At 41.1% G+C, this 22,096-nt stretch overlaps 1 protein-coding gene across 1 annotated transcript in view; it reads right to left on the minus strand.

Moving 5' to 3' along the window:
* Positions 1 to 22,096, minus strand: part of FSIP2 (fibrous sheath interacting protein 2) — a 67,152-nt gene that overhangs the window by 36,195 nt on the left and 8,861 nt on the right. The window contains exons 7-12 of the mRNA XM_063291113.1: positions 19,507 to 19,617; positions 18,435 to 18,570; positions 16,959 to 17,057; positions 15,755 to 15,870; positions 6,948 to 7,244; positions 6,615 to 6,854 (exon numbers count right to left, since the gene is read on the minus strand). Coding sequence (XP_063147183.1) covers positions 6,615 to 6,854; positions 6,948 to 7,244; positions 15,755 to 15,870; positions 16,959 to 17,057; positions 18,435 to 18,570; positions 19,507 to 19,617 — 999 coding nt within the window. The remainder of the gene's footprint in view (positions 1 to 6,614; positions 6,855 to 6,947; positions 7,245 to 15,754; positions 15,871 to 16,958; positions 17,058 to 18,434; positions 18,571 to 19,506; positions 19,618 to 22,096) is intronic.

Here is a 22,096-nt window from a genome sequence, read left to right on the forward strand (position 1 = left end):
TACAAATATTCTCTTCGGTTGATAGTGATGTATAGAGAGGCCAAACATGATGACATACAGGGTATTAGTGATCAGATCTCCCAAGTTCATTTTTAAACATCCAGGGGGAGGAAAACTTTGATTGGAGTAGCACCAGACAGATGGGATATTTAATCCTTTCTATTACAATATTTTAGCTATCAAAATTCTATTCTCTGCATCCCAATTGTTAGACCCGCTGATGGAGAAAAACATTTGGTGCTTAAACAATTGTTTGTTTGTTTGTTTGTTTGTTTGTTTGATATAGCTGCCCATCTCACTTTTACATGACTCTAAGTTACAGTAAAGCAAAGAAAGGCACAAAATACATAATATAAAACAAAACTAAAAACACATAGCAGCCGGGCATGATCTAATCTATCATCCATACAACAGGTAAAGTTAGGTCTGTACAGCATACTTTACCACCACATTCCACAAAGTGCTGAGCTTGGTTAGAATTCACTTTGGTTATGGGTTTATCCACAGACCTACCTAACTCTAGCATAAAGACTGATTGATTGATTTATTGTTATTTGTATGTCACCTCTTTGCCAAATTCTGGGTGGCTTACACCAACAACTTTCAATAAAGCTTTCTAACAATAAAATCAACATCAACATTATTAGACCAAAGGATTATAAGAGTGAATGATCAAAAAAGGATGGTATCCTTTGTGAAAACATTGCCTAAGCACAAGCCAACTCATATTTCCAGAGACGACAAGCTCCATCCTCCCTCCACAGAAAGCACAGAAAGCAGTCAGATGTTAAATGAAGTGAATAACATATATATAAGGTTCACATTTGAAAACAATGGTACTGGCTAAAATTCTTATGCTGTCACCTTAATCTCTTAATAACTATAAGTAATCAAACTTCCAGTTCAATTTCGTGCTATTTTTTTAACAATGGTTACCTAGTATCTAAAAACATAAAACCATAGCCTCCAGAGACAAAATAGCAGCCAACATTCCATCATCCTACCATCCAAAGGCTCAACAAAAGAGACAGTCTTCACTTGCACCAAGAGCTCCTTAAAGGAGGCAGCCATTCTCCCCTCAGGGGGGAGAAAACCAGAGGGTTGAAGCAGCCATGGAGAAAGCTTGCCTACATGCTGCTGACCCCCAGTGACCTGGATCTGAAGAGGAAGGCCTCTTAATTTTCTTTTAGTCTTCTAATCTGGACCACTGCACAGCCCTACTTAGCATTACGTTGGAAACCAGCCGATTTAGTTTATGGTTCAATGCACTGTGCAAAGCCAAACATTCAATAACCTAGTTAAACATGTTGTGTAAATGTGATCACATTATGCCTGCATTTTTCTCCACAGTGGGACTTGCAGAAGCTTTAATGGGAATAAAATTGGGGGTGACTGAGGAAAAAGAGCTCCAATGTCTAGTTACATTCTTACTAAAATTTAGGTTTCTTCTCTATGGGTCTGAAGCAGGTGGTTTTGGGTGCACAGCCACCTCAAATGTATGAACAATTAATGGAGTGACCTACTTTTCCTTTGAGGCTCTCTCGAAGTGCTGATTGATCTCTGAAAGCAAAAAAGAGGTGGGTAGTCAATGGAAGGTTGTGGAGCAAACTAGTACACACATACACTCACTCTGCTTTGGCGGATAATGCAGCCAAGTAACCCTCCAGTGAACATCATGGCAACATTAGAATGATAAAGGAAACTTATTGGAAATTTCTGGGGGTTGTAGTTCTATTGGTGAGGGACAGCAGGAGAACTATTAGAAATGGATGTTATCCTCTTTGAGACTTACGAAGTGGAAAGCAAGCGCTGGAAGTAAGCTGAGTAAGATGACTCACAATCCTCATGGTCCTGAGATGCTGTAGCCATGTGCTCTGAAAGAAGGTGAATATCAGCATTAATATGCTATACAGCAATCTAATGAATGAAGGGAGCCTTGAAATGCCAATGTTCCCCTCACTTTAATCCACCAAACTGGAACACAACTGAATGTCAGATAAGGGGAAGTCCACTAAGTCAGAAGTGGGATTTTGATCCATAAATGGAGAAGATATGCTGTCCAATGTATACCTGTTGAAACGGAATATGCTAGAGAGAGCTCAGGGGTGCCTTGTTCTCTACCCCTCACTATCCCAAATGGGATGATTGTTATTTGATGGTTACTTGGCCAGCCATCCTGTCACCAAAGTGTTTTAATTTCAGAATGGAAACTAAGCCTAGAGTTATCATTTTCACCATTTTACCCATCAGGATGCTACAGACATTTCTGTACAAGTCTGCAGTGCTTACTGAAAACTGATAGCCAATCAAAACATGGCTAATAAATGATTTTAAACAATCAGTGCTAAGCTACTGGCTAGAAACTGCCTCACCCTTTCCCTTTAGTTCCCCACAAAAGCCAGTTTCTCTTTTCCCCAAAAGCAGTTAAAACAAGGAGATGGGACTCATCTGCCCACCATATCGGCCTATCTCCTGCCCTCACAATCCTGCATAATGGCTCCTTGATCCAGTTTTGTCATTTGCTACTATGCTGGAAAATCAGGAGTCAGGCATCAGGCATTCCCTCCAATAGCCACACAGCCTGACAAAATGTAAAATGCAGCTGCGTTAGCAGCATTACTTACTGATGGAAATGGAAACTCTGATTGAAAAAAAAACAAAAAAACCCTGGAACTCCACCAACAGGAAGATGGGCACAACCAAGATAGAAAGGACAAACCAATGGCATTGACTGCTGACTGTTCATATCTGGTAATGCCTTTCATGATGAAGAAAAGACGTTCAGAGCATATATTTGCAGTCATTCTCACAGAAGTTTCCTTTCAGAGAAAGGGTCAAATGAGTGGATTCCTTTTTTTGTTTTGTAAAAAAGAGATGATTTGGATGCTGAATCCCAAGCCTGATAATTAAATGTCAAGCTGCTGCAGCAGCCCTAAAAGTGTGTGGTCCAGTTCACACAGCATGAAAGCAGTTTGGCCCATACCTATTTTCCCCTTATTAAGTCGCCTCTTCTTCTCTGAGTGTCTTTCATGTGGCTGGCTTTCTGGCTCACTCTAGCAAAATTAAAAAGGACATTAAAAAAAAGGATGTCAATGTTTCCCATGTAATGTTCAGTCAGCCCAGAGTTTAAACTACCCTTTTGCAGGCTAGCTGCTATCTATTCAGGCCCTCCCTCAGCCCAAGCATTGCCCCTCAGCCTTTCCAAGTCTGACAGGGCTTTCATTAGGGACGGTGTTGTACCATTAAGGTTGCCTTCTTCTTTTGCTTCACTTTACAAGAGCCCTCGTTAACGGCATGCTGAAAGGCTGCTGAATACGTGGATATTTTAGCGGAAGGCTTCAGTGGAGTTCGGTGAGATGGATTTGCTCCTAGCGTGAAAGTAGAAACAATAACTTGCATTTGCAAATGCCCAGAACTCAAATTTCTTAACCCACACAACTATACCTTAATCCACCCTCCTATAATCACCCAACCATACTACTCCAATGCAACAAATCATAGGACAGCACAGGGAAACAGAGCATCCTGAAGTGCTTTGGGCCTTTCAAGTCTGATGAGGACACAGCAGCATTAGCAACATGAGCAGCATAATCAGAACAAGGCTTGTACATATAGGTCAGAGCCCATTAGCATCGCTGAGGCATGAGATCACTGCATTTAACTAGAAGCAGAATGAAGTAGAGGTTCCACTCAGGACTCAGCATAGCACTCTACTGCTTGGTGACCTCCCTCTCCATCACCAGATCTTTCTACTGAAGGAGAAAATGCTTAATGAAACAGTTTGGCCTAACATAATAGCTTCATTACTTAGCCAAAAGCTTGAAATATAAAAATATAAATAGCTTATCGTATATACTTGTGGTTAAGCCCATCCACAGGATAAGCCGACCCTTGAATTTTTAACCAAATTTTGGTATGTTTTAATTTTCACAATTGGCTTATCCACAGGTAGCACATTTTTCATGGTATTTTGGTTAAAAATTCAAGGGTCAGCTTATCCGCAGACGGGCTTATCACAAGTATATTCAGGTACTTTAAAAAAGTATTGCTCTATACACAAGCCCATCCACAGATAAGCTGAACCCAATTTTTGAGGTACATTTTGGAACCTAAAATTCTTGGCTTATTTGCCAATATATACAGTACTAAGGGGCTGAAACTGCAAACTCAGAGCCTGTTTACTGGAAAAGGGAAGTCGACCCCTGACTGTTACTCAAGTCTTGCTGACTAGACAAATCAAAGCCTAAAAATACTAGGTTGCTATGAAAATGGGTACAGGTGGGCTCTGATGTAAAGGGATGGTATTGTCTTTTTCCTGTAGACAAGATCTCTATATAAACTCTGCCTCACCCCTCTCTCAGTGAGCAGAACTTTGCATTCTGTCCCCCATGCAATAAACTCGGCTCAAGCAGATTGTGTGGTCTCCACTCACCGATTGGGCCAGGAGATTCAATTTATATGCCACCCAGAGTCACTGGGAGTTATCTGGACCCCTTCCAGTCTGGGTTCAGGCCAGGATACAGCACTGAGATGGCATTGGTCACACTTGCTGATGACCTTTGGAGGGCTCAGGATGGGGGGGGGTGCAACTGTCCTGGATCTCTCAGAGACTTTCGATAGCATCAACCATGATATCCTTCTGGACCAGCTTCAGGGGTTGGGAGTAGGAGGTACTGTTTTGCAGTGGTTCTCCTTTCTCTGCAGCTGGTTTCAGTTGGTGTTGGTGTGGGGAGGGAGAGGTTGAGGCCTACTGCAATGTGCTTTTTATTGGGCCACCCTTGAAGACCACTCACAAGCTACACCTGTTCAGGGACACAGCGGTGTGCACAGTATTGGGTGTTCCTAGGTTTACCCACGTTACACTTCTGTTGTGCAAGCTGCACTAGCTCCCAGTTTCCTTCTGGGTGCAATTCAAGGTGCTGGTTATCACCTTTAAAACCATACATGGCACAGATCCAGGTTATTTGTGGGACTGCTCTCCCTGAGAGTATCTGCCCATCCTACCAGATCGGACAGGAGAGGCACGCTCCAGGTCCCTTCCCTGAAATCTTGCCATAGTGGGACCTCAGAAGCATGCCTTTTCCATGGCTGCCCCTACCTTATGGAACACCCTCTCCCCCTGATGATTCGGTGGGCCATCACCCTTTCAGCCTTTTGGAGGGCCATCACGACCTGGCTTTTTACCCAGGCACTGGGATAGAATGAGGATATCTGGAGTTGGTTGTGGGGCATCCCAAGGGGATGATAGAGGTGCCCAGTTTTTGTTTTATGGTTTATGATTTTATTGTTGTCGTGAGCCGCCCAGAGTTGTGTTTAAGATGGGTGGCCGTACAAATCTTCTAAATTATTATTATTATTATTATTATTATTATTATTATTATTCCCTTCACTATCCTAAATAAATCACATTTAACAAAGATTCTCTTGTCTACAATATTAACTTTAAAAAATCCAATTTGCAGATCCGGATGAGAGATCAAGAACAACCCAAGCACTGAAAGAATAACTGATATGTCCATCCCTTGGTGATTCATTGCACAAAGTCCATGAAGATGAGGCTATGGATCTTGCAAGGAAAAACGAGGATAACGACCCTGCACTTTTCACTTGAGACATACACTGCTATTTTTATGTGTTATTTTATCTTTGTTATGCTAGTATTTTGTCTCTACTTGATTTTACTTTGTTGTTGTTGTTGCTGCTGGTCATTGACCAAATAAGCTATTTCATTCATTTTCACTTGACAAAAGCCTGTCATATCAGGGCAAAGAAGGAACATCCCCTCTCTTGGCATGATCACATGGTTAGTCCAGGAATATTACAAAGGAAAATCAGTGTGTGAGAGAATATTTGGAAAAAAGGAAAGAACACCAGAGCCCCAGCCACCTTGTACACTAACAGAGGAAAAAGAAATGCTAGTTAGACTTCATTCCCACGAGCATTCATCCCTTCCTGGATCTGCTGAGACTGAAATATCCAAATCCTCTACCAGCAACATCTGAGGCAAAATTCCTAGCATCCCTACCCACAGCTGCCTTGCTTTGCCATTCCACAGTGCTTCTTTCAGTGCAGAATAGGTGCAGTTTTCTAACAGCATACTTAGAGTAGTCCATCAATGTATCTTTTGTGCACTGTGGATTTTGCATTCTGTTGGCACAGCACAGCGAAATCCTACTGCCCTTCAACTGTTTGTGGTTATTCTGCTAAAAGCCTCCATCATTCTTTTCTTGCGCATACCAGACAGGCTGTCACCTCAACTGCACTTCATAATGAAAAACAACATCTCTACAAATTACAAAACACAAGACAACACCAAAAACGCAACAATGCAACAATCTTTCTGTGACAGGATTGGGATTATCTGTAAAAAAATAATAATAATAAACACCATGAACAAAAGGATGAATTTCCAGAACCAAGGGCTGGAAACGATTTTAGAGATATGCCAACATTTGATAAAACTACTAATTCAGTTCTCCATCAGTTATGAACTGTGGGCATCTGATGACAGACCCCCAAATCAACATTTTCTCCATAGAATTACCTTATCCTCCAGGCATTTTTCATGGCTTTCAATTCCAGAAAATGAGACTGCATCACAGGGTAATACTTACCACTTGAAGATGAGAAAGGGAGCTTGTTGGTGCTACTGCTTGTTCCATGTTTGCTGCTGCCACTTGAATCATAACCACCACCTGCTTTTCCATTACTGCTCCCACACCCAGCTGATCCACAGCATGCGGTCTTGCCACTGTTACTGGAACTTCCTCCTGGTCCACAGCCAGAACCGCAGCAGCAAGTCTTGCTCCCACACCCAGCTGATCCGCAACAGGAAGTCTTGCTCCCACACCCAGCTGATCCGCAACAGGAAGTCTTGCTCCCGCATCTGGCTAATCCACAGGAGGTCTTGCTTCCACATCTGGCTGATCCGCAAGCTTTGCTTCTACATCCAGCTGATCCACAGCAGGAAGTCTTGCTTCCGCAACCGGCTGATCCGCAACAGGAAGTCTTGCTTCCGCAGCCAGCTGATCCAGAACAGGAAATTTTGCTTCTGCAACTGACTGATCCAGAACAGGAAGTCTTGCTTCCACAGCCAGCTGATCTGCAACAGGAAGTCTTGCTTCCACAGCCAGCTGATCTGCAACAGGAAGTCTTGCTTCCACAGCCAGCTGATCCAGAACAGGAAATCTTGCTTCCGCAACCAGCTGAGCCACAGACTGATGCTGCACCATCATTGCTGACACCTGCAGCTGAGGGAGAGGCTGGAACTTTATCTTTGTTGTTTCCTGCCATGCTAGACCCAGGATTTGCTGATGGGTTGTTACTAACAGCACTGCTGGTTATTGACACAACATCCTTGGCTGAAGAGAAGGAAACTTTGCTGCTGCCAGCTTGAGGAACAGATTCGCCTGCAGCAGAGGACAAGAGGTGGTATCTAAGATAGGAAGACTTAAGAAAAGGAGAAGAAACCTACTTATTACACTGTCAGTTTCAGTTCTCACGGCTGGGACTACTCATTGCATGAGACAATGGTGCTTTAATTATAAAGCCTTTAAAACAGAAATGCACAAGTTAAGACCCTGAAAATCTTGAGCATGTCATCAAATATCTCTAAAAGTTGTTAGCAAATTCTAACTTTTAATATGAAAGAAAGGGAAAATGACCAAGTACAATTGAGAAAGTAATCATACTAATTATATTTAACGTTAATTAAGCTTTTCAATTTAAATAAAATTAATTTGGTGTAGTGGATAAGGCATCAGGCTAGAAACTGGGAGACCGTGAGTTCTAGTCCTGCCTTAGGCATGAAGCCAGCTGGGTGACCTTGGGCAGTCACTCTCTCTCAGCCCTAGGAAGGAGGCAATGGCAAACCACTTCCAAGAAAACAGCTGGGACTTGTCCGGGCAGTCTCTGAGAATCGGACATGATTGAACGGATTAAAAAAAGAAACATCCAAATTTAGTTTTGGTCCCAGCCCTACCTATCAGAGACCAAGTGTGGGTCTAATCTGAAATGTGAAAAAAAAAGAGCAACACAAATCTTGCTCAAAGCCTTGCAATCATAGAACACAGGAGGCACACTGTGTTTCTTAGCCTCATCTTTTTTCTCCCCCATTTCCTCTTTCTGCCTTGCTCACTCACACAAAATCAGTGAGAAGGCACCGTCAGGACAGTCATTTGCCCTGAACCTTAAACTAAAAGGGGGCTCAGATTTAAATACCTGTTAATTAAAAAAATTAAACATTCAGGTTGCATTTCACCCTTTTTTCGTATTTTGTTTTTCTACATTCTCATTTTTAAATTTTACTATGGCTAAGGTCCTCCAAAGCTGGAAATGACCTGGGCCTCTCTGCAACTTCAGGCATGTTGTGCACACACACATACACACCTTGCTTGCTTACAAGGCAACAATTATGTTTTTTTTGGTCAGTTTTATTGTTCAAAAAAGTCTAGATCCACTGCAGAACAAAGCTGCAATCATACCCACCAACTTGATTTCCCAGAAGGCCTCAGGATCCAAGGAGTCATGTGGGATAATCTAGAGCTGTGTTTTTCAACTTTAACAACTCTTAAGATGTGTGGACTTCAACTCCCAGCATGGCTGGCTGGGGAATTTTGGGAGTTGAAGTTCACACATCTTAGAGTTGCCAAGGTTGAGAAACACTGAGGCCTTCTGAGGAAAATAAAATGCTGGGTGCCCATTCAAATTCCTCCATTACATGTCCATGTTTGTAAGAAAAGAGAAAAAAAGGTATGGTTGTATACTTGATTGGGGAAGGTTACGTGTAAAAACAGGAAAATAACACAGAACTGCAAGAAAAACAAGGACATTCTTACTGATGATTTTAGTAGAGGAAAGAGAGAAAGAAGAAAAGACAGTGGAGGGATCTGATCGAGCCCAGTAAGTTTAAATTATCAGCATATGGCAATGCTGAAAATAAAATAACCAAAAGGGAGAATATGGAAAGCAAAAAAATTAAAAGAAGGGAAAAGAAGTTTTGATACAGATTCTCTAAGAAACCACACAGATAAATAAATGGAACCACTGGGGAGAAAACAAAGCAGGTTGAGAAATTTAATATGACATAATAACATCTGAAAAATGAGAAGAGAGAGAAGCCATAATATGGCCTGAACAAAAAGCCATGAAAATATAAATGTTCAGATTTTCCTGGAAGAGGATAATAGTAAATAAGTCAGGATCATCTCAATGGAGTGAAAACAGGAGAGAAAAAACACATTGGGAAGGCTCAGGGACTGGAAGAAAGGCACATCACCGATAACAAGGTTGGGTGGGAGAGGCTATGCTGAAATTATTTCCAGTTAAGCCAGAAGTTACATTGGACATCAGAAAATCAAGGTTTTGAAGGTTGAGACTGTCCTGAATGAAGGACTACTATACTGCAAATGCGTTCAGATTTTTCCAAAACAGTCTGAATCCCAGTCCCAAATTTCCAACAGATTAAAGTAGCCGAAACAGAATAAACAGGGTGTGATTGAATGATGATCTAAAAGATGAACACATTTGAGGTCAGCATGCAGCCTCCAAAAGTTTTGAATGTGGCCCTCTGAAATCTTCCCAAAAGTTGCCACCAAATTTTAATTTTTGAGTGATGAGGGAAATTATTAAATATCTAGAGCATAATATTAGTGTCTATATTACATTATTTTTTTAACATTAAATAAAATCTAGTTTCTGTTTGGCCCACATCCATTTTGGCTGTGGCCCATTTCTTTGTCCTGGCCCCATCTATTTTGGGAAGCACCAATCCCAGCACATGACGCAAAAGTCAGGTTAGCCCAAATTTGTTGTGTATCCCTGAGCTAAATCTTGGGAGTGGATATAGGAAATCCAACTGCACATTTCTACTCCCTCTCAGCACAAACTATCTCACAGAATGGTGTTGTGATGTTGGAAGTTGTTCTGAGCATCCTGAAGGAACAGCAGGTGGCAAACCTGAGCCAAATAAGAGGACATTCAGATCTGTTAGAAAATTGGCCTGATGTGGGAATGAAATGCTGGTCCTTTTTCTTGTTAAAGGCTGCCATTAAAATGGATTGAATGGGAGAGCTGTAATAATAGCATAAGGGCAAAATGGCCCAAACAGGCCTTCAGAGTTATTGAAAAGGTTGCCTACTGCAAACTTGCATTCAAGATTCAATCAACACCAAGAACACAAAGCTGAGAATTGTGTTCTCCATGGGGCATATGATGGCCTCAGTTACAGCATCATGAATACTGTTTATTTGGTGGCACAGTGTGGGTAGAGGCCACCAAATAAACAATTGGTTTTGGGGGGAAGAGGAGTTTCCCCTGTGTTAAATACTCTTTAAGGTTTACAGCTACAAGCTTTATGTGTTTTCTGAGTCACAATGGCAGGATACTGGACTGCTGAATTTTGGCAATTGCAATCAAGTCACTAAAATTCAGAGCTGTGGTTGGAGGGGATTCTGGAGGTTGCAAAAAGAAATTATAGGTTGCATGTGACCCTAAAAATGTAGGTTGTCCTTCTCTGTGTTAGCATTGAGCGTTGGTGACACTGTATAGTAAGGCGGTATATAAATATAGCAATAAATAATTTATATATTTTACACGAAGAGTCGGAAGCGACTAAACGAATAAACAACAAATAATTTTGCAATGATTGCTGTCTGGTCAGGGTCTCCAGAATTAAGTGGATAGCTACCCCTCTCTGGGCTCCACATCTGGCTCAGAGGCTTTGTTGGAAATACAAATGATATTTTGCTTTGCAGTATGATGGTTTCCCATTCATTTTTTGAACATAAAAAGAAATTAAATAAAATTAGCTAAGGCAGGAAGATTGGTGGATGCTAAGGAATGGGTCAGCAGCAGAGGCGTGCAGTATTCTGGTCTGAATAAATGTGCCCACATTAGATCCCATGTATCTTTCCTGATTCAGGTCTGAATACTGAATACTTGTAGTTGGCAGATACTTTTCATACCCTGATATCAGCTGGAGACCCAAGGTTATATTAAAGAACGATGTCAATGAGTAATTAATCATTGAAAGTAGAGCCAATAATTAGCTTCCTGACAATTGCTATTTAGGAAAAACCTCTTGGGTGCAACAGATTCTTGCAATTTAACACAGTGAGAATTGGAGCCCTTTGTCACTTATCAATCCAGGGAATTATCCCTACAGTGCCTCTATTGTCTAAATTTTATTTCTTCTGATTTCATTCTAATCATGGAAACGATAGATATCCCTGTTTTAGCATATATATGCCTTATTCAGCTGATGAAGTGGACAACAATTTATGTCATAATAGTTTTTAGTTTTCAAGGTGCCACAAGATTCAGTTTTTATCTGAATTACATTATGTAGTTTGGCCTCAATCAACTAATCTATCCACAAATTTTAGCATCTACAAAGAACTGAAACCTCCCACATTTAACAACATGTCATTATTGCAACAAAAGACACAGAAAACTCCGCAATCTGTGCCATCTTATTTATTTTAAGCCTTGTGGAAGAAGACTGGTCACTGATTACCTGGCTCCAAGTCAGGGCCTCCCTTTTGGTGCAGGTCTTTCTCAAGAGAGTTTTCTTGCTACAAAGTTAAAAAAAACCACGTATTTTTAAAAAGTAGGGATGGGAGCATTTAAATGAGTATTTCAACTTCAGAGCAGATTTTAAGCAGCCTCAGTCTTACCTAACAGAGTTTAAAACTAAAGACTATGACCCCACTCATATATTACAGTGTTGCCAGATCGATACTTTCATCTTGCCCCATCATCAGCATGGTCCACCCACCATTACCTGTATGCAAGAGCAGATACTTCCTCTGCACACTCCCAGCCCACTGCAAATCACATCCCAAATCACATCCCACTACTACAGTTTTTCATTGAGTCATCTTAAGCCCTTCTGTGTCTACCATGTTTCGTTCCAGTCTAGCAACATCTCCAACTCCAATTAGTTACTAGACTTATCCTTCCCAACCCCTCCCCTTCAATAGCTGGTCACTGCCCTGAATGGCCATTTCATCTTGGACTGCTGGGTTTCTATATTCTCAGCTGGTTACCAGGTTCTTTATTGTACTTCCAGTCATAGTTTTCTTCCAGTTGATCCAAAGATGGCCCATAAAGTCTCTTGGACATCATATTTTCCCCATCTTTTCTGCCAGTATTGTTCTACCCTTTCAAATCCCAGTGGGCACCATTTGGTTTCTCCCCAGGCTGAGTGAAGCATACTCTTCTTTGTTTCCTACCTTGTGCCAATTATACTGTAGTGGTTCTCTTTCCTTGCTTGTTTTGTTGTTCATTTTATCTGTTTGTTAAAAATCTTTAGAAGCAATAACATTGCAATGAATGCTTCTTCTTTGCTTTTGTGAACCTGAACTATCAGTTCTTCATTACCACAAAATTTCTATGGGCCCACGGTGGAATTAAAGAACAAGGAAACCAGGTTTTTTCTTCATGCTAGCATTAAAGCAACCACGGTACAATAAGGTGGGCGGGGGGAGAAAGGGTCTGTGTTTGACACTAAAGAGAGAATGTGGGAAGAGGTTATAAAGGCATTCATCTGTCCAAATATCTGGGAAAGTAAAGGAAAAGGATGCAGACTAGTGAGGAGGGAACAATCTCTGAAAGAAGAAGGCAGGCACTGGTAAATCAGCCCACACAAGGGCCAGTCAATAAAAGTTTGCCTTCCCTGCCCAGATGGGGAGGGCAAGAAACAAGGGAATGACCACAGTCCAGACTGAGGATTGATCCAGCTCCGTTGCCAAACCACTGCAACCCAGACTGGAATTTTCGAAGTCAGCTTCAGAAACAGTCAGACAAGCAACTGTGGCTGCCATGTGGAACTGACTTGTGTTCACACTACATACTTAACCTAGTTATTGAATTAACCCATTTTGTGTTTGCATAATACATTGAACCATAATCTAACAGACTGGATTTGGCTAACTGGTAAGCCACACAAAAAAAAAAACTAACCAAGATGGAAACCACCCAAGCTTGATATGGGGTATGAATGTAGCTATTAGGCCTTCAGCTGACATGGTTAGGTGTGTTGTATGAAGATAGCCTATGACATGGTGTGCAACTTTCAGCTACAGTGTGGAAGGGGTCAACAAATTTGAACTGGTTTCTTTGGGGAGGGACTAAGAGGCAAAATGTGGGGATAAGGAATCAATTTTCTTCATTACATCTACCAAATGAGGGGAAAAGTCCTGATCTGGGGAGGTGAATGAGTTTGGGGAGATTTACATGGATGAATTAAATAATTTTTGACCCTTATCTCCCCCCAAACTAAAACAAGGCCAAAAGATTTGAGCCTATCTATTCCGGGGTACTCTAAGAACTTTTCCAGTTCCAGAATAGATAGGTTCAAGGAACAGATGGGTGCAGAGGAATGTTAATGCAGCCCATGGGTTGTGCAACTATATACTACATATTTCAAAATGGGCTAAGGTAGTCCAGCTATGTTTCTGTCTTATTCATCCTGCTGAATGGGTTACAAGGACTTCTGCACCAAAGTTCTCCCCCAAAGGTACCACAGTCTGCTGGATCAAACCAACGTTCCATTGAGTCTAGAATACGGTTTCCCAATGTGGCTAATCAGATGCATCTGAAAAGATCACCAGCATAGCATGAAAGCACTGGCATTCTCCTCCTATTATTCCTCAGTGTTTAGTAATACAGAAGCATGCTCCCTTTTAATCTGGAGATGGTGGACAGCCATCATGATTGCTAGATAAACTGGCAACTTTGTCCTCCATGAATTATCCCCCCTATCCCTACAAATCTACAACCATATCCTATGGTAGTGAATTCCACAGGCTGTTTTCACAGGAGTCATTGTTAGAATTCTCCTCCATTTCTTCCTGCATGAATCCATCAAATTCTTTCGGAATGGTGTAAGGGCCAGTGATTCTTACATTAACTCTGTAGTATGTCATGATTCTTCTGACCATCACTTTAATTGGGTGTCTTCAAATTTCTTTGATCAAACAGTGTCAGTCTAGGAAATGCACCTTCTCTGTCATAATGCCTGCCCTCTAGAACAGCCTTTCTCAACTTTTTGACCCTGGAGGAACCCGTGAAATAGTTTTCAGGCCTCAGGGAACCCCTGCACATTCAGGCTCAAATACAGGCCAGAAGTTACAAAATTATTACATTTGTTTCATGGGTAGGCCTGTATATATGCATTAACAGTGTTCTTAAACTAAAAATAAAGAATGAAACTTACCTCTTTAATGTGAAGTTGCCCAAATTTGAAATAATTTTTTAAATAAATCATGATCTCCCAGGGAACCTCTAGTGACCTCTCACGGAACCCTCGGGGTCCATGGAACCCTGGTTGGGAAATCCTGATCTAGAACAACACCTCACAGAGTTCCGCTCAGGTCCCACCCTGACGATTTTCCAAAAGTCCTTGAAAACCTGGCTGTTCTTCCAGGCCTTTACATAGAGTGGGAGTTGAGCCCTTCAGTTGTTTCATTGGCATGCTTTGCATGGTTTTTTTGGACAATATTAGTCTTTTTCTCTACTTTATGATTCTTATTTTTTTAAGTAAGCTGCCAGGAGTCAGGCAGCCTCTACATTTGGATGGATGGATGGATGGATGGATGGATGGATGGATGGATGGATGGATGGAGCAAGACAGTCAGACAGACAATGGAAGTGAATGAAAGAGGATGACCTATCTTCCATTTTATTCTAGAGAAAATATTGCAGTACTGATACTTGGAAAAGTCAAAACGCAGAGGCAGGACTTGCCTGCTTCTGACCCAGGAGGGAAAAGTCTTTCACTAACAATACAAAATGATACACATCTTCCTAGAAGCAAGTCATTTTCTATTCAATGCCATAGACTTCTCATGAAAGAGAAGCAGTCCTGGGTTGACCATGAGATGGCAGCAAAGAGAAAATCCTTTGGATTTTTGCAGCCCAGCTTTAGTGACTCTAATAATCAAGGAATGGAACAATCCTGCAAACCAAGAAGCACGCTGGCTAGGGAATTCTGGGAGTTGAAGTCCACACATCTTACTGTTGCCAAGGTTGAGAAACACTGCCCTAGACTCTAATTCCAATCCAGAGACTTAATGACCCAGCAAAAGCTAAAGAGCAGAGGGACAAAAGAGTACCTAGAGTAGAAGAATCTATGTAGGAGTAGGCTATTGCTTCTGAAGAGCTCAGATTCTGGAATCAGGACTAACCAGTGCCAACTGTATTTAGACAGAGCTTCAAAGCCTCTTCCTGAGAGCAACTGGGTCCTCCAACAATTTTTGCAACAGCTCAGTCTAGTCTCTTGATTTCAGCAGTTGAGTATCTGGATACAACAACAGCTTGTAGGCCAACTTTGCTGGTGTTGAACTTTTGGGCCTTGATTATAGGCCTGGACTTTGCTCACTGTATTGTTTCTACTTTCAGTACCTTAGTAATATTAACTTTGAAAGAGGACAGCTTCAAGCCACAAGACACTTTTGGGGAGCAGAAAATATATGCAAAGGTAAGGAGATAAGCCAGGTTAACACTGGGTATTCCTCTAAGTTGAGGCAAGATAATCTTTTGGTAGAAGCGGCATTTTTTTCAGTAGTGGCAGAGGAGAGCCTTTGCATTTTGAACACCAAATTGTCTCTGTCTAGCTCTTATGCCTGTTCTGATTCAGATACTGAGGCCTCCATCCACTGGTGCATAATTACTACTATCCATCCAATCCCTCTGGAGCAGGGCTCCACACTATTCAACTGCAGGCTTTTCATTTCCATCAGACACATCTTACCTCTGCAGAAGTGGCAAACTTGCTTGAGTTCAGTTCAGAGCTGGCCAGAAGGATAGATTTTACATCACTTTTTCCTTTGGAAAGTGATACCAGGCTCATGGGCTCCGTCATGTCCTCTGGGATGTGGGGAGGAAGGAATCAGAAAAAAAGAGGTAGGACTGAGCAATCAGATTTGGGGAGCTATGGAACCCACCCTTAGCTTTGGTGCTTCTAGTCGAAGGACAGGTTTGCTGGATGTTCCAGAAAGCTAGTAATATTATTGCTAGATCTAGCCTATAACCAGACTCTTTTCCCAGCACACACCCTACCTTCCTGCTGTAGGCCAAGTGACTGATCAGAGTATGCAGAGATTCCTTTGTCTCCTCAAGGGCTTGCATGGTTTCTGTGCTGATTGGGGGGGGCTTCTCTTTCTCCCTACCTGAATTGAAGTTGAGTGAGCATCTGGTAGAGAAACAGGTTGCTATGGATAGACTTGGATGGACAGATGGGGATGCCATGTGTATATGGCTGGGTCTGCACATCATACAAAGCCAAAATGTGACTTACTTTGGTTTCATACATTGTATGAAAACAATCATTTTGTTGGTACACCATGGTTTATGGCTTAATAGCCATGTTTACTCCACATTTAATCCAGTTACTGAATCAATTCCATTTCTGGATTGGTATGCTACACTGCACCACCAACTAACTAAACAGGCTGGGTTCATACATGCTAAGGCACAAAAAACCTTACCAGTTTTGGATAGGTGAATGCAGCCACTAGGTTTGTAATGTCCTCCATTGCTTCTTTGGCCAGCTTAAAAGCAGCCATCAATGCTGTTACTTAATGAACCAGGAAAGTTAATTTCTCCCACCCTGGCCCCTGCAGTTGACACCTTTCTTAAAATCTGACTATAGTCAAGATTTCTGAACATTAATGTGGTTGGAGGTATGGATATGTTTTAAACATAAAATATGTTCCTACCTCCCATCCATGTTCATTTTCTGACATCCTGACTTTCAGGGATCCTTTGCTCACCCTGTGGAGTCTTTGCAATTGGTTCCATTTCAGGCCTGTCATATCCTCAGCTTTGAACTACTTTTTCCACCCCTTTCATTTGGCTGATTCTTCTGAAAATCAATCCTCATTCTACACCCAAGACCCCACACTGACTGTTCTGGCTTGGCTCCTCTTTTCTTGCATGACAAAAATGAAAAGTACCTTTTGAAAATTCTGTTTCTTTATCAGGGAGACTAAACGATATCTTCTCCAACTCCATGGCGTCACTAACATCTTCTGAACTTTTCTTGGAGAAGGATCCTTAAAAAAAAAATAAGATCAGCATCTAAAGTTACATCAAAGCAGAAAAATCCCTGATGGGATTTCCCATATCAGAGAGGAGGGCTCTGTAGGATTCCCATACATCACTGGTGAGAGTAACCATCACTGTTCCATCAGCACCCTCCATCTATTGCTTTACCACAGAACAGTTCAAACATGTTTACAGTCTAAGGGCTCATCCTCACAACCAGTTCTTGAATGAGCAGAAAACTTTGCCAGCATAACATTTGCTGTCCCAAATGGCAAACACTACCTTGACACAATTACAATAGTGGCAAATGTTGCTATCCTTATTTAGAGTGTGGAGGGCACATTAAAGATAGGTTTTGGTTGATTACCCTGGCTTTGTTGCCTACCTTCCACCAAATGTCACCAGCAAGTGGGAAGGCATCCGTCAATCACTATTCTTCATATGGGTTAAGGCAAGTGGAGAGTGAATTTTGACCTCTGATTCTATGCAAGGGTTTTGCATAGGTTCATTCCAAGGGAGTCTGGCCATTAGCTAATATCCAGTGATAGTAGGCCTCTTTTTAGACACAGGTTAGTGCTCTTCCTGAAGCGCATTAAACCTATGTTCAAAAAGAGCTTAATACTGATTCAGTGCTATTCCACACAAGTGCTATACAGTACTTATATGAAGAAGGAGCCCAATTAGCAGCTGATAGTCAGCCTTCTTTTGGCCACAGATTTAGCACTATTTCAGAAGAGTGCTAAATCATTGTTCAAAAGCAGCTTGTAGTCATAGGTAGAATTGCACCATGAAGTGCTAGAGAGACAGCCATTTCTCTTACTCACTCTCTCACTCCAGCGCACAACCCCACCACCACCATAGCTGGTCAACTGATCCAGATCTTTGAGTTAGGGATCAGCTCAAAGATTTTACAGATTAAGAGGGAGAGCCTGGTTTGAAATAACTGGACTGTCCTACTGCCCAACCAGAATAGCCTCAGAGAACAGCGTCTGGGTATTGGAGAAACAATGTGTATTCATATTAACCCAAAATGGCCAATTGGAGCTGCCTGATCTCACACCTCCTAGGGGTTATCTGACCACACCATCTGGAGAATGGTCGGTGAACCACAGTAATGCCAAAGCCTGTTGCCTGCTTAAATTGTGGGAAAATTCAAATGGCCATTGGATTCAGCCACAGGGAGCTGCTTGGACTAGTGCTGCCTACAGCTACTCAGATAAGTCCAAAGAAGCCTACCAGAGGTCGCTGCCCTGGGTTGCTTCAAATCTGGAGTCAGTCATGGTTGCCAAAAGTAGAGAGGACTCAGCAGAACTCAAAATTTAGAAGAATCCCAAGTTGGGAAGCCAGCAAGGGAAAAGGACAAGTGGCCATTCCAGTTCACTTACCTTCTTTTTCATGTGACAGGCTCTGGTTTTCAAGGGCAGTTGTAACGAAGAAAGGGGGCAATAGCCCTTCTTTTTGGAATCGGTCTTGCAGTTTCATCAGGTGGTGTGCCATTTTCTTCTCCAGCACGACTTGTTTCTAAGGAGACCAAAAGGGGAGCCTGATAATTATTTCGAAGTCACTCCCAAGAGCATTAAGAAATGGCCCAATGGCTAGGGAGTGGGAAATAAGAATAAAGGAAATGAACAGGAAGAACAAGAGATCCAACTCAGAAGACAAATCTGGTGTGATAGGCATCACTGAGAAAATTTTGGAATCAGAGCATGGAAATCCTCTTGAAAGAACTTGGGTAAGAAAAAATAAGAGGAACAGAAGCAATACTGCAATCAGAGTTTATTGTAGACCACCTTGGCAGGCTGAAGATACAAATGAGTCTTTTCTGTATCTGACGACCAGTCTTTCAAAGGGGCATGCAGTAGGGGTAATAGGGGATTTCAATTATCTTGACATTTGCCAGGAATCTAACTCTGCTAAGAGTCAAAGGACCAACAAATCATTGTCCTGTCTCATGAACAACTGCCCAGAGCAGAGTACAGTGGAACAATTACTTTACTTGACCTTTCCAAGTCAGGTTCTCCCTGCCCTGATCCTATAGTAATACATTTTTTCTAATTAGATGCAGAACTTTACCTTTCTCCCTGTTAAATTCCATCCTATTCATTTCAGCCCACTGCTCAAGTTTGTCTAGATCTTTTTAAATCTCTCTCCTCTCTCCTCTAAAGGGGAGGACCCATCCCTGCCAGCTTTGTGTCCTCTGCAAACTGGTGGCAACTTAACTTAAGCATTGCAAACTGGTGGCAAGGTTTTTTGGGGCCACAATGCAGTGGACTAAATAGGGCCATTTTAATTTGATTCAGCAAGCAGAAGGAACATCTGGATTTGTATCTGGGAATACCCCAAAAGTGCTGAGCAATGCATCTGAGGCTGAATAGAATTTGGCTATTAGGAAGTCCATAGGAGTAGCTATTTCAGTTTCATGACATTATGACACCTGTGTCCCCTGCAGCAGCTCACCCTTTTCAGCTTATCTTCCTTGTTCTTCCGCCGCTGTTCTTCAATCCTTGCTTCTCGTTTAACATCATCACCAATTTTCATTAAAAGTGTCATTTCTTTTTTTCTCCATTCCTGGAAACCAAAGATTGAGCAATCAGTTGCTATCTGTCTCTGACATCCTCATTTCAAGATGGTTGTTGTTACTGAGTTTTGGAATGCTTCCAGACAGTTTAGTAATAGCCTTCCCCAACTTAATGCCTATCAAATGTATTTGATTACAAGGCCTACATATTCTGGCTGGAAATGCTGGGACTTGTAGTCTAACATTATCTAAAGATCTAGGAGCATCTAAAACCTTTTCAGATTACTTGCAGCAAGGGGAAATGGTGCCCATACCTATCACTGATGCCATGGGATGCCATGAACATAGTTATAAGAGGGAAATGCATGAACCAGATGAGTTGGAATTAAGCAACCCAATAGTTGAATCAAAATGGCAATCATTATGGAAATCAGGAGTTTTCTTTCTGCCTCTGTCCAAGAGTTGCAATTTAAGATGTTACACTGGTGGCATTTAACCCCTGCTACTGTATATTAGCATACATATCACCTAATCACTCTTCAAAATGTTGGAGGGGCTGTACACAAAATGATTCATTATACCAGATGCAGTGAACATGTGAAAAGGTAGTACCTTTCTAGTGCAAAAATTTTAACAAAATTAGTATAAAACAAGTTGAATGCTCTCCAGAGCTAGTCTTCTTGCATCTATTCACAAAATCCAATTGTTCACTTAAAAATGAGCTGATTGTTTACTTACTTTTCACAGCAAAACCAATCATTGCAGAACATTGGAAATTTCTTGAAAATTTAGCAATTTACTTGTTGATTTAAAAAACATTATTTTATTTATTTATTTATTTATTTATTGAATTTTATCTCCACCCATCTCCCCCCAAAGGGAGACTCTGGGCGGTTTACAACAAAAACAAAGTTTAAAATTCAATGCCATTATAAATACAATAAATATGAATATAAATAAACAATAAAAATATAAAAAGTAGTAAAATCCAGATGACTAAAGGTTGTATCTCAGCCTGTGAGTATAAAGGGCCATTCTAGGGTGCTAGCCATCCCCAAGAAAGACTATTCCCCTTCCTGCTCCAGGCTTGCTGGCAGAACCACGCTTTTAATTTTTTATAGAAGTCCAGGAGCGAGGGGACCTGTCTCACCTCTGGGGGAAGAATGTTCCAGAGGGCAGGAGCTATTGCAGAGAAGGCCTGTTTCCTGGACCCCACTAGATGGAATTCTCCATTGCTTTATTAGAAAAAACTGACAAAGAATAATGAACTTGCAGTGGCAAGATTCATGCTTTTATCAAATCTTGGCCGATTATATTCATTATTTTAATAGCATCAGGTGTAATTTTGTCAACTCTTACGATGTGTGGAAATTATGAACAACTTTTGGACTTTTTTTGTTACTGTTGCCTTTGTATTTATTCATATATTTTTTTAGATTACTCTTCATAACACTGTATACACTTTGCTTAGTTCTTTTTCTCTTTGTGTAAACTACTGTTCAATAAATAAATAAATAACATATCTAATGATCCACAAAGTTTGAAGAGGGCTATCCAATACTTGCATTGTTCAATTATTCCATGTCTCTTTCTTTAATTAATTTATTGTTGAAAGAGAAAAGACTGAAGGAGCAGGGGGACAACATAGAAGGGTCACCAGTGAACAATGGTATCATCTGGACCTTCCCTAAAATTCAGTGAAAGAGGCAAAATACATTCAAAGACTCATCTGGAAGAATTATTTGTCTTTAATCAATTCATGTTCAGGGTATTCCCAGAATGCTCTGAATACTAAATCCAGATTACCAAAATATAAATGCTGTGTTAAGAAACATGCTATGTCCAAAGAAACCATATTATAAATTAATGTAGTGGTTTGGTTTGTGGCTGAGCCATAAATTCCCCAACCACATTTAAATTAGGGTTGTGTGAATCTAACCAATGCAATCTGTTTCAAGCTCAAAATACTTCTAAAATGACCAAAACAATTTGGTATGCATCCAAAGCAAATCTTTTGCACTCAAGATAGCTGTTTCAAATTAAAAATTGAGCATTTTTAATTCAAAGTGATTCCAATTTGAAATGTCTTTCATATCCCTATTAAAGAACTATCGAGTCCAGTATTCCATGTTACATTGGTCAAACAGATAAATCTGGGAAGCTCAGATGTTGCCCCTGATATAACTGTGTAAAGTGTCATTGTCTTTGGTAGCTCAATTAAATTCCTCCTGAAATTCCTTTCCTTTCCAGCAACCAGGAAGGGAAATAAATACATACAGGTTGATAGATAACAAACCATTTCTAATCTGTGTAGTGTAATGGGTTATGGTATCCATGATCTATCTAGAGTAGCGGTATTGCAAGATTTCAAGACAGCTCCATAATACTCCTTTTGCTTAAAAATTGTGTAATACTACTTTTGTTTATTTTTTAAAATGTGTATTGTGCTGAAGTTGGGAGCTCTCTTAGCTGTAGAAACCCTAGTCCTGAAATCAAGGGGTGTCTATCATTAGCCACATCCTGAATTAT

The sequence above is a fragment of the Candoia aspera genome, chromosome 1 (genome assembly GCF_035149785.1).
Source record: "Candoia aspera isolate rCanAsp1 chromosome 1, rCanAsp1.hap2, whole genome shotgun sequence".
In the NCBI taxonomy this organism is placed as follows: Eukaryota; Metazoa; Chordata; class Lepidosauria; order Squamata; family Boidae; genus Candoia; species Candoia aspera.